Source organism: Neurospora tetraspora (assembly GCF_033439725.1).
Source record: "Neurospora tetraspora strain CBS 560.94 chromosome Unknown B0H65scaffold_9, whole genome shotgun sequence".
Classification (NCBI taxonomy): Eukaryota; Fungi; Ascomycota; class Sordariomycetes; order Sordariales; family Sordariaceae; genus Neurospora; species Neurospora tetraspora.
In genome coordinates this window covers 1,562,907-1,576,537 of record NW_026944391.1, presented here as the reverse complement: position 1 = coordinate 1,576,537, position 13,631 = coordinate 1,562,907, and the positions used below count along the sequence as shown (strand labels likewise).

General features: G+C 43.4%; 3 protein-coding genes across 3 annotated transcripts; 1 reads left to right on the top strand and 2 right to left on the bottom strand.

The window, feature by feature from the left end:
- Window positions 1-6,358: 6,358 nt before the first annotated feature.
- On the top strand, window positions 6,359-8,350 carry B0H65DRAFT_583532 (transferase family-domain-containing protein; the record flags this gene model as incomplete). Its single annotated transcript, XM_062830887.1, has 2 exons — window positions 6,359-7,095; window positions 7,156-8,350. Exons 1-2 carry the CDS (start codon window positions 6,704-6,706, stop codon window positions 8,348-8,350), a joined length of 1,587 nt encoding a protein of 528 aa, XP_062677238.1. The 5' UTR covers window positions 6,359-6,703.
- A 516-nt stretch (window positions 8,351-8,866) lies between these two features.
- B0H65DRAFT_583524 (uncharacterized protein) lies at window positions 8,867-9,883 on the bottom strand (the record flags this gene model as incomplete). The annotated part of the gene is made up of 1 exon (XM_062830886.1): window positions 8,867-9,883. A coding segment is annotated over one exon (852 nt), but the record flags the coding sequence as incomplete, so codon positions are not given.
- Window positions 9,884-10,789: 906 nt separating this feature from the next.
- On the bottom strand, window positions 10,790-13,007 carry B0H65DRAFT_341049 (uncharacterized protein). Its single transcript, XM_062823645.1, has 2 exons — window positions 12,099-13,007; window positions 10,790-11,992 (listed from the first exon to the last, which is right to left on the bottom strand). Exons 1-2 carry the CDS (start codon window positions 12,876-12,878, stop codon window positions 10,898-10,900), a joined length of 1,875 nt encoding a protein of 624 aa, XP_062677236.1. The 5' UTR covers window positions 12,879-13,007; the 3' UTR covers window positions 10,790-10,897.
- Window positions 13,008-13,631: the final 624 nt, after the last annotated feature.

The window sequence follows — 13,631 nt, the reverse complement described above, 5'->3', positions numbered from 1 at the left end:
TATCGTGTGGCGCGTCTTGCGGCGTTGTTTCCCCTATTAGGTTGGCGGTGGGCGCCCATCTCTCGGCCCATTGGGCTTTGGCCGCTCCGCTTTCCAGTAGGTCTTTGGGAGGGGAAGTCCGTCGTCGGGACCTCTCCTGGATGCAACCGGCTACCCATGCAGCCGTCCCCCTAACGAACTCTGCTTGGTCCGTCCGAGCAATTCTTTCTTCGAAGGCTCTTACCCGTTTATTTAGGTAAAGGTCGATCGGCGGACAGTACGTTTCGGTTTCCAAGTTTCTTATCGGGGTCGCTTTGTATGCCCCCGCCATTACCCTTAGGCATTTGGTCTGATGTTTCGCCAGCTGGGTTGCAATTCCCCGGGCTTTCCCGTATAGCTCCGTCGGTTGATGATATGCCGATGCGCCGTAGGCTATTGCGCTTCGAATAACCTTTGTATAGATCTCCCGGGCTCGTTCAAAGGAGCAGCCCCATGTCTTTGCCGCTAGCCGTGTTAACGCGAAGGTCTGCGTCGCCATCTTCTTCTTTATGGCCTGAGCGTGGGCCTTAAAGTTGAGTTTCCTGTCTAACCAAACGCCTAGGAACCTTGCGGATTCTGCCGGCTCTAGGACGGTCTCCCCGATCCGGAGAGTCTCTTCTCGTGGCTTCCTTGTCTGGGTAAAGTGCATCAACTCCGTCTTGCTCGCTTCGAATTCCATCCCTCGCTCCCTTGCCCATTCGGTACAGACTTCCCAAGCAGCTTGGAGAGTTCTGCAGTTCTCCTCAGTCGTCTTTGCTACCGCCAGGATATTAGTGTCATCGGCAAACCCGACGGTAATTGCGTTCGGGATCGTTTTTAGCTTGGTGTAGAGCGGCGTAATGAAAAGGAGGAAAAGGATGGATGAGAGGGGGGATCCTTGTGGCACCCCCGACGTAATGTCGTACGGTGGTGATAACTCATCGTCGAAAAACAGTGAACCCTTCCTCGAGGAAAGGAAGCTATAGATCCACCATAGTAGCCACCGCGGAAGACGCATTTCCCATAAGGTATGGAGCAGCCATCGGTGGTTGACTCTATCGAACGCGCCTTTGAGGTCGAGGAGCATTAGTGATGCTGTGGCCTGGAGTTTCCACGCTGTGTGGACCGCATCGGTAACGACGCGGATAGCGAACTCTGTCGAACGCCCTGGTCTATTGCCCATTTGGCCCTCCGGGAGGAGGGCGAAGTTCTCTGCTGCCGACATCAACCGCTTAGCGATCAACGCCTCTAGGATCTTCCCCACACTACTTAGTAGTGATATCGGTCGCCATGCCCCGGCCAGTCGCTGCTGGTCGGCTGATTTACCGGGCTTTTTTAGGACAACTACCCGTGCGTTCTTAAACCTTTGTGGGAAGTACCCGAAGCGGAAGCTGGCTGTCGCCAGGACTGCCATCGCTTCCTTAATTTATTTTAAATAAAATAGATATTATGGGATATTAATTAAATTAGACTTTCTTTATAGATAAATAGTATATTTTAATTAAAGGTTTATTTAGGGCGTTCTAAATATTTAATAAATGTATTTTTATTCTCTTTATACATATTTATTTTTTACATTTATTAATTATAGTAGTATAATGAATATTTAGTAATTATAATTATTATAGTATTTCCAATTATATAAGGGTAGGATTAATTACGTATAGGGAAGGTTTTATAGGGGTAGTCCTAAAAACATATAAATATTATTATTTACTTTGAGTTTTTATATAAATTTGTAATTATATATAGTATATTATTTAATAAAAGTAAATTGTTTATAAGGAATATATAAGTTACATTAATAATTAAAATGAGTATTTCTTACTTTTAAAACTTACCTTCCTTTATTAATTAAAATAATTTTGATTACGTTTTGGCATTTTTTTTATACTGTGGTATTTATAATTTCCGCTTCTATTCGCTTTATAAATATATTTTTAAATTCGATGGCACGTATTAATTCTCTATTTCTTTCTTTAATTCATATTTTTCTTACCCTTTAGGCCGATATTCGTAGCTATGGGGTAAATATTTAAAATAATTAACATCTAATATATACGTTAAAGTTTTAACAACATTTTATTAATTTATCCGGGATATATCTAAAATTAATTTTGAAATAGTAATATTAAAAAATATAGCCTTTACAAAGGGTTAATAGTTATTAAAGACTTAAAATAATAATATAATTAGGGAATTGTTAAATATTAATTCTATTCTATTTTATAGAGTAGAAATAGAAAGAAGAATTAAAAGACGAGGAAGGGTTATTAAATTAAAGAAAATTAATACCTTTTTAATTACCTTTTCTATTATAAGCGTAGTATTCCTCTTCTATTTGTTTATATTAAATTAACTATTAATATATTAAATAATTTCTTAATTTATTATTAATTTACTATCTACTTTTATTATATTACATTTAATCAATTTATTAGTACATTGGTTCGATACTCGAATTTAATACTATATTTTATTTAAATCTATTTATATATTATAAGATAGCGATTAAGTCTTATATTTTTACTAGTAAGTTAATTATAATATATTAGTAATGAATTTTGGATATATTAGCAATAAATTTTTATTAATAATTTACGCGTGAATATAAGGAAGTAATAATATAAACCGACTGCTCTAATAATAGGATTGTTAATATAGTATTTCGATTATATTAATATTTAATCGAAATATATTTTATATTTTTTAATTTATATTAGAGTAAGCGTAGTTATATTTAGAGCGAATAATTAGAATATATTTATTTTGAGCCCAATTCCGAATTTCGTTTTGCGAATTATTTATAGAATAATTAATTAGGGTTCTATTTAGAATCTATCCTAGATAAATCTAAAAATAATTATAAATAATTTTTAATTTAGGTTTTAAATAGTAATGAAGTTGCATATTTTTATTAAAGGTTAAATATATAAATAACCTATTTATTCATAAATACAATTGGGGATTATTTTTTATATACTTTTTAATATTACGTTTGAAGTAGATATAATAAAATTATACTATATAGCGAACGAAATATATGGTTTTACGGGGGTAGGAATTTATTTTAGAGATATGTACTGAAAAACTTATATTAATTAATTAGGGAATTAATAAAAATATATTATAGAAGGATTTTAGAATAAAGTAATATACTTATAATTACGTTAAAGTTTTAATTTATAGTAATATTATAAAGACCTTTTTTAAATAATTCCCGCTATTTAATTGTACATTTATAATTAATTTCAAAGATTTTAAATACTGTTTTAAAGGTAAGGGTATATATTTTTAGCGAATTAGTATTAGTAAGGATTCGGATAAGAGGGATCATTATTAGAATTAGAAATTTATTAGGAATAAATTCGGGATAATTTAATAATTTATTTTATTTTAATTATTTTAAATAGTAGCCTTAAATAATCTCTTTATTTTTTATCTTAAAAACAATATTTATAATTTATATTTAATTTGAAGGATTTAGTAAAACTTTTACGAACGAATTCTATTTATTCTTTAAAAAAATTGATAATTATAAAATTAGTCCTATTATTAAAGGTTTTTTTAAATATATTATTAAACAAAAAAGTTATAATTTATTTTTAATAAATCTTAGATTTATGAATTTATACGAATATTTAGATTTTCGTATTTTAATTAATATTTTTATATTATAGTTTTAAAGTTCGAAATTCTTAAAGGTTAAGTAAAAGCACAATATATTTTAATTACCAATTAAATTTTATTAATATTATTAAGATTCGTATAAGTTTGGTTAACAGTATCGGTATTATGTTCGTTAAAAAATTACATAAAGTGGGGGTTACAGGTTAAAATCGTTAAATTATAGATTAATCTTTGATTTATTTTTAATTTATCGATGATATATTCCGGATTTATTTACTTTAAATTATATTGGGATTTATTACCCTTTTTAATACCCGTATTAATTTATTAATGATTTATTTAAGGGTTTTATTAGGAGAGAGGGGTAGGTAGGTATATTGATTATAGGAAATCATAACGATATATAAGATGGTTTTAGTATCGATTAGAATATAAAAATTAATAATAATATTATAATTTCGAATTTTAATAATATTATAGCCTTAAGCGTAATCGGTCTTTAATTTATTAATAATAAATCTTTAATAAATTTTAAATATATTAAGGAAAGATTTATTTATTATAGTACATTCCTTTTATTAATATAATATTCGTTTTAATATACATTTTAATATATAATAAATTAAGTATAGAGTCCTTTAAATACTTCTTAATAATTAGTTTAATATATGATTAATATTATCTAAAGTTATTAGGGAAGTTAGTAAAAAAGTGTATTCTTTTTCCCGGCTTTGAATTTCAATATTATAATCAATAGCGATTATAGCCGGTAGTTATTTAAATAGAAATAAATTTTAAATATAATACTAATTATTAAGAACATATTTTAAATAAAAATTAATTTTATTTGTATATTAAACGAATTTATATAATGATTTCGATTTTTTATAATTTTATATTTCTTAATACGTTTTGGTCGGTTATATTTAATTAATTATTGAAATAATATTTATAAAAGATAATTATTTTCGACTAAATTAAAACGATATAAAAGATAATTTAGGGATAAATTAAAGATAAATCTATATTTAATAATTTACTTAATTAAAGGGACTTCATTTTGTTGAGGCGGATTTTAAATAAAAGGTTTATAATTTTTTTATCGATTATAGTAGTAAACCCTTACTAATATATTTACTAATTTACGGGTTTAGATATTTATAGTATTTAATATTAAAGTATTTATAAGTAGTATAACGGTATATAGCGTTATTTAAGTAATTAGACAAAATATTTTTAGTAAGTATTTTCCTCTTTATATAATATTAGATTTATAATACTGTAAATTAATGAGGGATTAATTTTATATATATTACTAATTTATTTCAGATTATTTTACTTTATATATTTCGTCTTACGGGGCTTTAACCTAGGTCTCGGTTAAACCCTTGATATTTATAACGTAGGCTACGTTAAGAATGGAACATTCGGGGTATTTTAAAATAATTATAAGATAATATATTATTTAAATAAAATTAGAATATTAATTAATATTATTAAATGAAATAAGTATTAGGCCTATAATTTCAACCTTTATATAATTAATATTATTATATTATTAATTAATAAAAAATATATTTACAATATATTAATAATATATTAATTATATTTATTAAGAGGTTAATTAATATCAATATATTAGGAGGGGTTATATCCTTCAACTCTTTTAATTTATTAAATTCGGCCGCTATATTATCTATTTATTTTAAATTAAATATTATTAATAGTTTAATAAGGATTATATTATTCTATTTAATTAAATCGAACTTAGTAATAATAATTAAAGTCTCGGTATTAATAATAATATTATTAACTATTTTGTAAAGATAATTTAAAGATATAATAAAGATAATTTACGGGTTGTTCGTATATAACGAGGAAATATTAGTCGCAGTCGGTTTATAATTATATTTGGATGTGCGATCATTAATATTTAAAAAGAGTATTTAAAAACGGGAATAATAATATTTTTCTATAGGGAACTTCAAGCGAGCGATTGATTATTTCTTTACGGGGAAAGAAAATATTAAGGGGGCGAGGGTCGGATAAGAGATTTTTTATAGTGTGGGGTCGGTCTTGGCGTATTTATTTGGGTTAGGAAGTTTTGGTAATGGGGTCGGGTCATATGAGTACTCCTTCCACTCGTGGCCCACCGTTAATCAATACCTAAGCTACAGTGATGTGGACATTGTGGAGCTGCTTTTGCCTTGAACAAAACAGGTGGGGACAGCTGTCTGGGCAACCGCGAATCAAAGCGTCCAATTGCTTTCCCCGCCACATTCCCCAAGTTGCCAAGCCACACCTGCACGCTATAAAGCACCATGATTCATCAACATCCGTTTTTAGGTTCCAGGGAAATCAGACATAATCAGACATGCGTATGCCCGAATATGTACATTTTATGCCCGCAAAAATACCTGCTCGTCAGGTCTACAAAATCGACCTCTGACTAGCGGGCGGGCCACTAGTTAGGATCATTGATTCGTACATGATCATTGATTCGTACCGGATTCTTGTATCGATACGGTATATGGCTTGCATGCATCAAATATGCAGCTCGGAGGGGTAAGATGCAGTTAAACAACTTGAATATGCAGCTAGACCCGCTAACCGGCTTAGCTTGCGTGACTTTGGCGCCAAAGGTTTTTACTAGCCAATATAAGTCGCTCCCGCAGTACGAATCAATGATCGTGTACGAATCAATGATCCTGACTAGTGGCTCGCCCGCTAGTCAGAGGTCGATTTTGTAGACCTGACGAGTGTGGGGGAGACGTGTTGCCACCCCGGAGCACTGTAAATTCGATTCTTCTGGTGCCCTGTCTTTTTCCCCTGTCAAATAAGGACATTCAAAATCACCGTCTTGCATACAATTTCTGGCGGGCATGAATGTTGCAGTATGCTTACAGACTATGCCTGATTTCCTTGGTAGCTGAAAACGGATGGCCCGAGTCTTTGCGGTGCCATGAGGACAAGTGTACTTTAACTGATATATATACCTATATGGTCCGTTAATCCCAGTGAATGGGGATGATTTTGGCCAACTTAGCATCTTCAAATCTGACCAAGTTTCGCAAACATGACGACGACGACATCCGCCCCCGGCGACACCCCCGGTAAGACCCCCGGTGACACTCCGGTCAAGATTACGGCCACGCATGTTATTAACTTCGCCGACCCCAAGAGCTTGGAACATCTCCCCTCTCCTTTCCGACTTGGTCCCTTGGATTACCTCGCCCATACCGGCGTCCCTATCGACCTGGTCTACGCCTATGAAAAGCCCGATCATGAAAAGACAGAAGACTTCATTCCTATCTCACGACTGCGTGAAGCCATCAGCAACCTGCTCAATTACTACCCTCACCTGACCGGCCGCCTCGCCATCGACCCTTCCAATGGCGTCCGGAGTATCACCAAGCTGGGCACGGGCGCCTCCCTGTTCGAAGCATCTTGCGACCAGCCGCTCTCGCCGTCTCCAGATCATATGCGCGGATAGGGCGAGGACATCGAGATGCACAAACTCCCAGGGAGAGGCGAAGCGCTGATTGCCCCATGGGATCCCTCTTTCGACGACAAAACGGGCATACAGCGCGGCCCCCTTCTGCTAATCCAACGTACCCAATTCAAGTGCGGCTCCGTCGCCATCGGATACCGCATCTCCCACGCCGTCTGCGCCGCAGAGGGGTGCCTTCATCTGTACCAAGACCTGTGCGACATCTACCGCAAGCTTTCTCGCCGTGATATCGGAACCCTTGACCTCCCACCGCATATCATCCCCTGGGGCGCCTACCGAATAACCGAAGGCGATACGGGCGAAGCACCCTGGGCCATTACTGATCCACCACCTGGCTTCATCATCTCCTCCCAGCCAGGCGAAGCACTAGGCGGCGATGCCGACAAGCACATGAAGAGTACAGTCACTTCAGACACTGCCCAAGAACCTCACATCCCTATGGTCGGCACTTACCTGAACTTCGACCCCGACGAACTTGCCCATCTCCAAGCCAAAGCTACAAACCCCGACGATGAGGACTCCTGGGTATCCACGTTTGAAGCCCTCGTTGCCCACCTGTGGCAGCGCACCCACCAAGCCCGCGTCGTCGTCGCTTCCGATCAGGCCCACCGTTTGACCGGGCACCCCAGAGGTGTCCCGCTTCCCAAAGACTGCCTCCCGACACCCAGCCTTTGGACCACTGGTATAAACTTTGCCCATCCCTCCCGCTTCGACTTCGCTGGACAAAGTAGGGGGTGGGGAAGGAGTCATTACTTTCCCAATGCCACCCTTCCCGTTTTCTTCACCTTGCCACATGCAGAGGAAGATGGGCTTGACTTGTGGGACGCCCCGCTTTGGCAGGTGGCCAGATTGATACACGACAAAATGCGTCATTTTGACACGTTTACCAGCATGGAATACGCACATATAGTTTGCCAATGGATGTGTGACTTACCCGACAAGCGCCTTGCCAAAGTCGACTTCAACCTGTTTGGGGAGTGGTGCTTTGTGAATACGGACTGGAGCAAGTATGAGCTGTATGGGGAGCGGACGGCGCTGGATGTTGAGGCAGTGTTGGCAGGCCCGCCCTTCACAAAGTTGTCGAGGTTGGATGGCTTTACAACTTTTCTCAAAGCGATGAGTGGAGGGATTGATGTGAGGTTGACGACGAACGAGGCGGCCTCGGAATATTCGACATACTGGGATGGGTTCACGGGGCGGTTTAGGTGGTAGGACAGAGTGGAAGGTCAGGTCGGCTGGAGAAGCATCGTGGATTGGGTCGGGAACCTCCGTAAAGATCAGACCGAGGAAGTTTCGGCCGGCTGTGATACATGGAATTAGAAGGATGGTATCCCGTATATGGCCCAATTGAGCCACGCTTCTAGAAGACATGCACTGCAACCCCAGCGTAATACCGGCTTTAAGCAACATGGAAGCGATTTCGGAAAGATGAGAAGATGTCTGCAATAGGTCGTGGGATTGTTTGGGACACGAGCATCAGTATCCCCGTCCGTTGAGGTTCTCGACATCATCATCATGATGTCGAGACTAGCGAGGAACGAACATATCAGAATACAGTGCATCTACCAACGTACATGTGGTCAAACAACTTCGCTTCTTTGTTTACTGTGAGAAATCCGTTTCCATCCACCTTCAAGGGTCCTCAAACTCGCCGTCTAAAACAAGCAGTCAACCAACGTAAACCACTTTGCTTGTTTCCAACTCAAAAGAGATCAACATTCTTGCCCTTTCCACGAAATACCTAGGTACCCAGCGGGTCTTATCCTTATATCAACCAAGGGCCCGAATCACAAACACCCATCATCGTCTTCACCAGTCTTACCTTAACCTACCACACCACCTCCCTTTCACTCCATTTGCCCCAGCCAACAACCACAAAACAGACGAACAAAATCAGAAAGTCGGCGGATCACAATACCCAAACTCCGTCTGACAACCCACGATATACGGACAGAACTGATCCCCCTCTCCACACCATCCAAACTGGCTGCAACACCGACCATACGTACTTCCCAAACAATTCTGTCCGTTCCCGCACCTCCCGTCTCTACTTGACACTTGACCGGGCGGTAGCGTGATGGTCGGTCCGGCGCTCGTGCTGGTGGTGGTGCCTGTCCTTGTGCTTGTGCTTGTAGTCCTGGAAGTGGAAGTGGTAGAGGTGGTAGTGATCCGGGAAGTTGTGGTGGTGCTGGTGGTGGAAGAAGTGGAAGTACTAGTAGGAGGAGTGGTGGTGGTTCCGGGAGGTCCAGAATCAACATCGCAAAGACCAAAAGCAGATTGGCACCCTGCACCGCAGTACTCGGGTCCGGAACCGCACCAGAAGAATTGAGAGCAGCAGGGGCCCCAGCCGGCGTCGGCAATGCCGGGGCAGATGGTGGAGTTGCCGCATTGGCCGTTGGTGGTGATGATTCCTGTGGGGTCAGTGGGGATGGGGACGGAACTGCTGGTGCTGGTGCTGGTGCTGCTTCTCGTTGAGCTACTGGTGGTACTGGTGGTGCTCGTGGTGCTACTGCTGCGTGTCGAGCTGGTGGTTGAAGTGCTGCTGGTCGGCCTTATGGTGGTCGAAGTAGTGGTAGCCACAGGCCGAGGCCATCCACAGACTCCATACGCAGGCTGGCAATCAAAGCCCGGGTAGCAATGGTCTACGGAGTCGCCGCAGTAGCTGTAGTCGGAACAGCAGAGGTTGTCGGGGCAGCGGCCGTAGTTGGCACCACAACGACCGGTGGTGGTTTGGCGGGTGTTGAGCAGCTCGTCGTGGCGTTCGTCATATCTGACAAGGAGGTGCCGTTGGGGTGTTGGTGTTGACGGCGGGCGAGGGCACGGAGAAGTTGTCGGTCTGGGAGGGTGAAGTCGTTGAGGTGGGATTTGGCGAGAGCTGGAAGGGGCCACCAGCTCAGCGCTGTGAGCGTGAAAAGGTTGAGGAACTTCATTTTTTTGATCCTGAAGACAGGAAGGGTTGTCTGGTTCGAACCTAGAGACCTGAAGATCACAGCAGCACGAGGGAAACAAGCCGACGAAGGGAAGAGGAGGGCATGTGAGAGGGTTTTGAAGCTCTCTTGGAGCTTCCCATTCCCCCCACACTTCGTCACCACATATTCCTTCTCGGCTCAAGGACCCTCGATACCAAACTTTTGGCTGACGTGGACAGAGACACATGAGATATGACGCCCAGGATCTTGCCGAGCAATCACCAACAACAGCCAGAAAGGAAAATACTACGACAGCAAGCCAGTTACTCGGTCGTACTTTCCGGGACTTGACCATTTGGAAGTTGTAAAGTTGTCGTTGTGAGAGGACCAATAAAGAGGCTAAATGGCCGGCTGCCGGGTTTACCGAGTTATGTTGCTGCAGGAACGGCGGATCTTATCCCGTGTCACCCTCTTCCGAAAACCACGTTGTTGTTATACCGTGTCTTGGCGGTAACTGGCTTGATTTTTCTCCATCGTTTCTGGGAAACTCGGCACTTGATGCGCGGTTGGGCCATCTGAAGGGAAGTTGGACTGGTTTTCTATGTCTTCAACCACGGAACCTGACTAAAACTTGATCAAAAGCGTCCCAACAACGGAAAAGAGGAAGCAGTTCCCGTTTCCCGAATACGCCACGGCGCAGTGAACCAAGAACCAAGCACCGAAGCATCACATATAACGTTCTTTCACAAGCACATGCCACACCACAAACCACACGGATGAATCCTCGGACAAAAGAGGCTCAATAGATGTCATCATGCCCAACTTAGCCGGTCACATCTACAGTCTCCAGTCACATGTTCTCAGCCTCCACCTCCGAGACCTTCACTTCCGAGCCCTTTGACTCGGAACTGAAACCCGCAGCAGCTGCCTCCTCCTTCCTTACCGCCTCCTTCGCCGCCTCGAACGCATCATAACAAAACAAGACTTCCCTAAACTCCCTTGTCCACGGCAACGCATCCTTATGCGGCAACGGTCCCTTGTAATACCTCCTGACCTCCTCCTCCACGCCTTCGACGTTCAACCACTTGGGCCCTGCATTCGACGCCAACATGGTCAAGTTACACCTCGGGATCCGAAGCTGATCGAATAGCTTCAGCCTGCCCTTGACGAACTCTTCAAGCTGCGAAGAAGTCTCAGAGGGAGGAAACCCGCGAAAGAGGACCTCCATCGTGGCAGCAGACTCAATAGCGATGGCGCCCCCCGCTGCGTGCGTAGGCATCATGACATGCGCCGCGTCGCCTATAACCACTGCTCTGCCACGCACGAACGAGTTCAAAGCTGGCCTTTTGAACAAGTGATGGACCTTGATCCCTTTCTCTCCTGTCAGGGTCCCCCTTTCTTCACCTCTACAACCCTCATCCACCACCACCGCCTTCTCCACTCCATCCCCCTCCTCCTCATCATCACCATCACCATCCCCGGCACCACCAGCATAAGCCATCTCAACCAACCCCTTCACCCCCTCATGGAAACCCTCCACCACCCTCAAAACTTGCTCCCTCCCCACCGCCGTCGACCAACCCGGCGACTCCCCCGCCTCCCCAGGCTGCGTGTCATGCACAATGGCGTTGTTGAGCACGCGCCCGCCGCGGCAGGGGTAAGACACCCAGAGCACATCCCGAATAGGGTCGTGCCAGGAGAGGAAGCCCGGTAAGGGGCCGCCTTGACTGTAAGGGAGGAAGTGTGGCCGGAGGTGAGGGTTGGCGAGGAGCGGGGAGGGGGGGAGGAGGGGGAGGAGGAAGCGGTAGATTGAGCGGCCGGTTGGGCGGGCGAGTGTTTGGGGGTTGGGTTGCACTTGTGGTTCTTTTTCTTGTGGGCTGAGGTCTTGCGGTTTGGCGTCTTTCGGGGACATGGAGGGAGAAAGGATGTAGGGGAGGAGTTTGGACTGTTGTAGAAGGGGGTTAGCGGTGTCAAGGAAAGAGGGAAGGGGGATAGAGGAGGTGAGGGAAAGAGGGAAAGAGGAAGAAGGAAAAGACAGGAAAGAAACGTACGTGTGCGCCATCGGCAATAACAACCAGATCCCATCTACCAGACTTTGACCCATCCTTGAACTCAATCACACCCGCTTCACAATCCACTCCAACTACTTCCCTTCCTAGCCGTATATCCACCGGCCCTCCATCGACCATCCCCTTTGTTCCGTGCCCCCCATCTACTTCACCCTCCGTTTCCCTCTCTCCGTTCGATATCGCCCCCTTTACCCCGTCCCTGATCACCAACTCCCTCAACCCTTTATGCAAGTCCGCCCTATGAACGCCCCAAGACCGCCATCCCATATCCTCCCCAAACCCCTTATATTCCTCAGTCTTCACAACCTCCAACGTATCCGCCCTCGCGAATCGAATACTCCAATTCGGCACCGGCTCCGCCTTCTCGAAATCAAACCCCCATCGCGAGAGACACAAGCTGGCATTGGGAGGCAAAGTGATGGCGGCGCCGGTCTCGTTGGCGAAGAGCGAGCGCTCGAAGATGGTCACGGACCAGCCGGCCCGGCGGAGGGAGAGAGAGGCGGAGAGGCCCGAGATGCCGGCGCCGAGGATTGCGACGCGGGGGCGGTAGTTGTGGGTCGGGAGGGAGCTGGAGGCGCCGGAGGGAGAGGAGGTCGAGGAAATGGTAGAAGCTTCGGAGGGTGATGTCGTGGAGGGAGTCCCGGAGGGAGCAGTGGCATCGGTTCGGCCCGTGGAAAGGGGTATATCGCTCAGGGGTTGGCCGGTTGATGTGGTTGTGGTGGTCGCGGAGGTCTTGGAGGCCATCTTTAACGCGGAGGGCATACTGGCGGTGGAGTCGGGCGCGGTGATGGTTTGATGACGATGGTCAGGTCCTTCGAATGGTGATGTTCGAGTTGCAAGGGTGCATCTTGATGTCGTCGAATGCCCAAGCGTGAAGAGCACAGGTCATGGCTGTACGACCCTCATGCCGGCGTCGTCGCACAGCAGCATCATGTCTGAGAGCGGCAGCAACAGCTGCATCGTCGTAGCTCACTCATCCCATTTCCATTGCATAAAGGAGTGCAATCGCATCCGTCAGCGATGCATACGGCTGAAGTCCGGGTGGTTGTCCGTCATGCGTGCAGGAGTATCAATCTCGGCGGTTGGTCATTATGGCTGCTCCCGGGCGGCACCGCTATTTCTTGTAGCATTTCCCCACTGTTTGTCCGTCAGCAATTGAGATCTCGATGACATTCAGCTCTGGGTTTCACCTACAGGGAAAACTGGACAAATTACGCGAACAATACGGGATCAACCATCTCGATGCGCCCGTGGTATTTCCCTCAACATTTGTTACAGGTGTGGGGCTGATTTTCCTGCCAAGACCGGCCCAGAGACGAGCAAAAAGTGGAAGCGATCAGGAATTATCAAAATCATGCGATGAGGGCATTCACAGATGCAAGTAAACACACCCGAGATAGGGGGTGCATCCCACCAAACCACGGCGAATCACAACTTTTACCATCACAATTGAGGATAGGGCTGTTCTCACGGCAACGGGAATCCACCAAATGCAAATCATTCCTCCCAACATGC

Coding starts and splice junctions, on each gene's coding strand:
- B0H65DRAFT_341049 (XM_062823645.1), bottom strand. CDS start 12,878: ATGCCCTCCGCGTTAAAGATGGCCTCCAAGACCTCCGCGACCACCACA. Junction 11,993..12,098: donor TTATTGCCGATGGCGCACAC/GTACGTTTCTTT, acceptor CTTCTACAACAG/TCCAAACTCCTCCCCTACAT.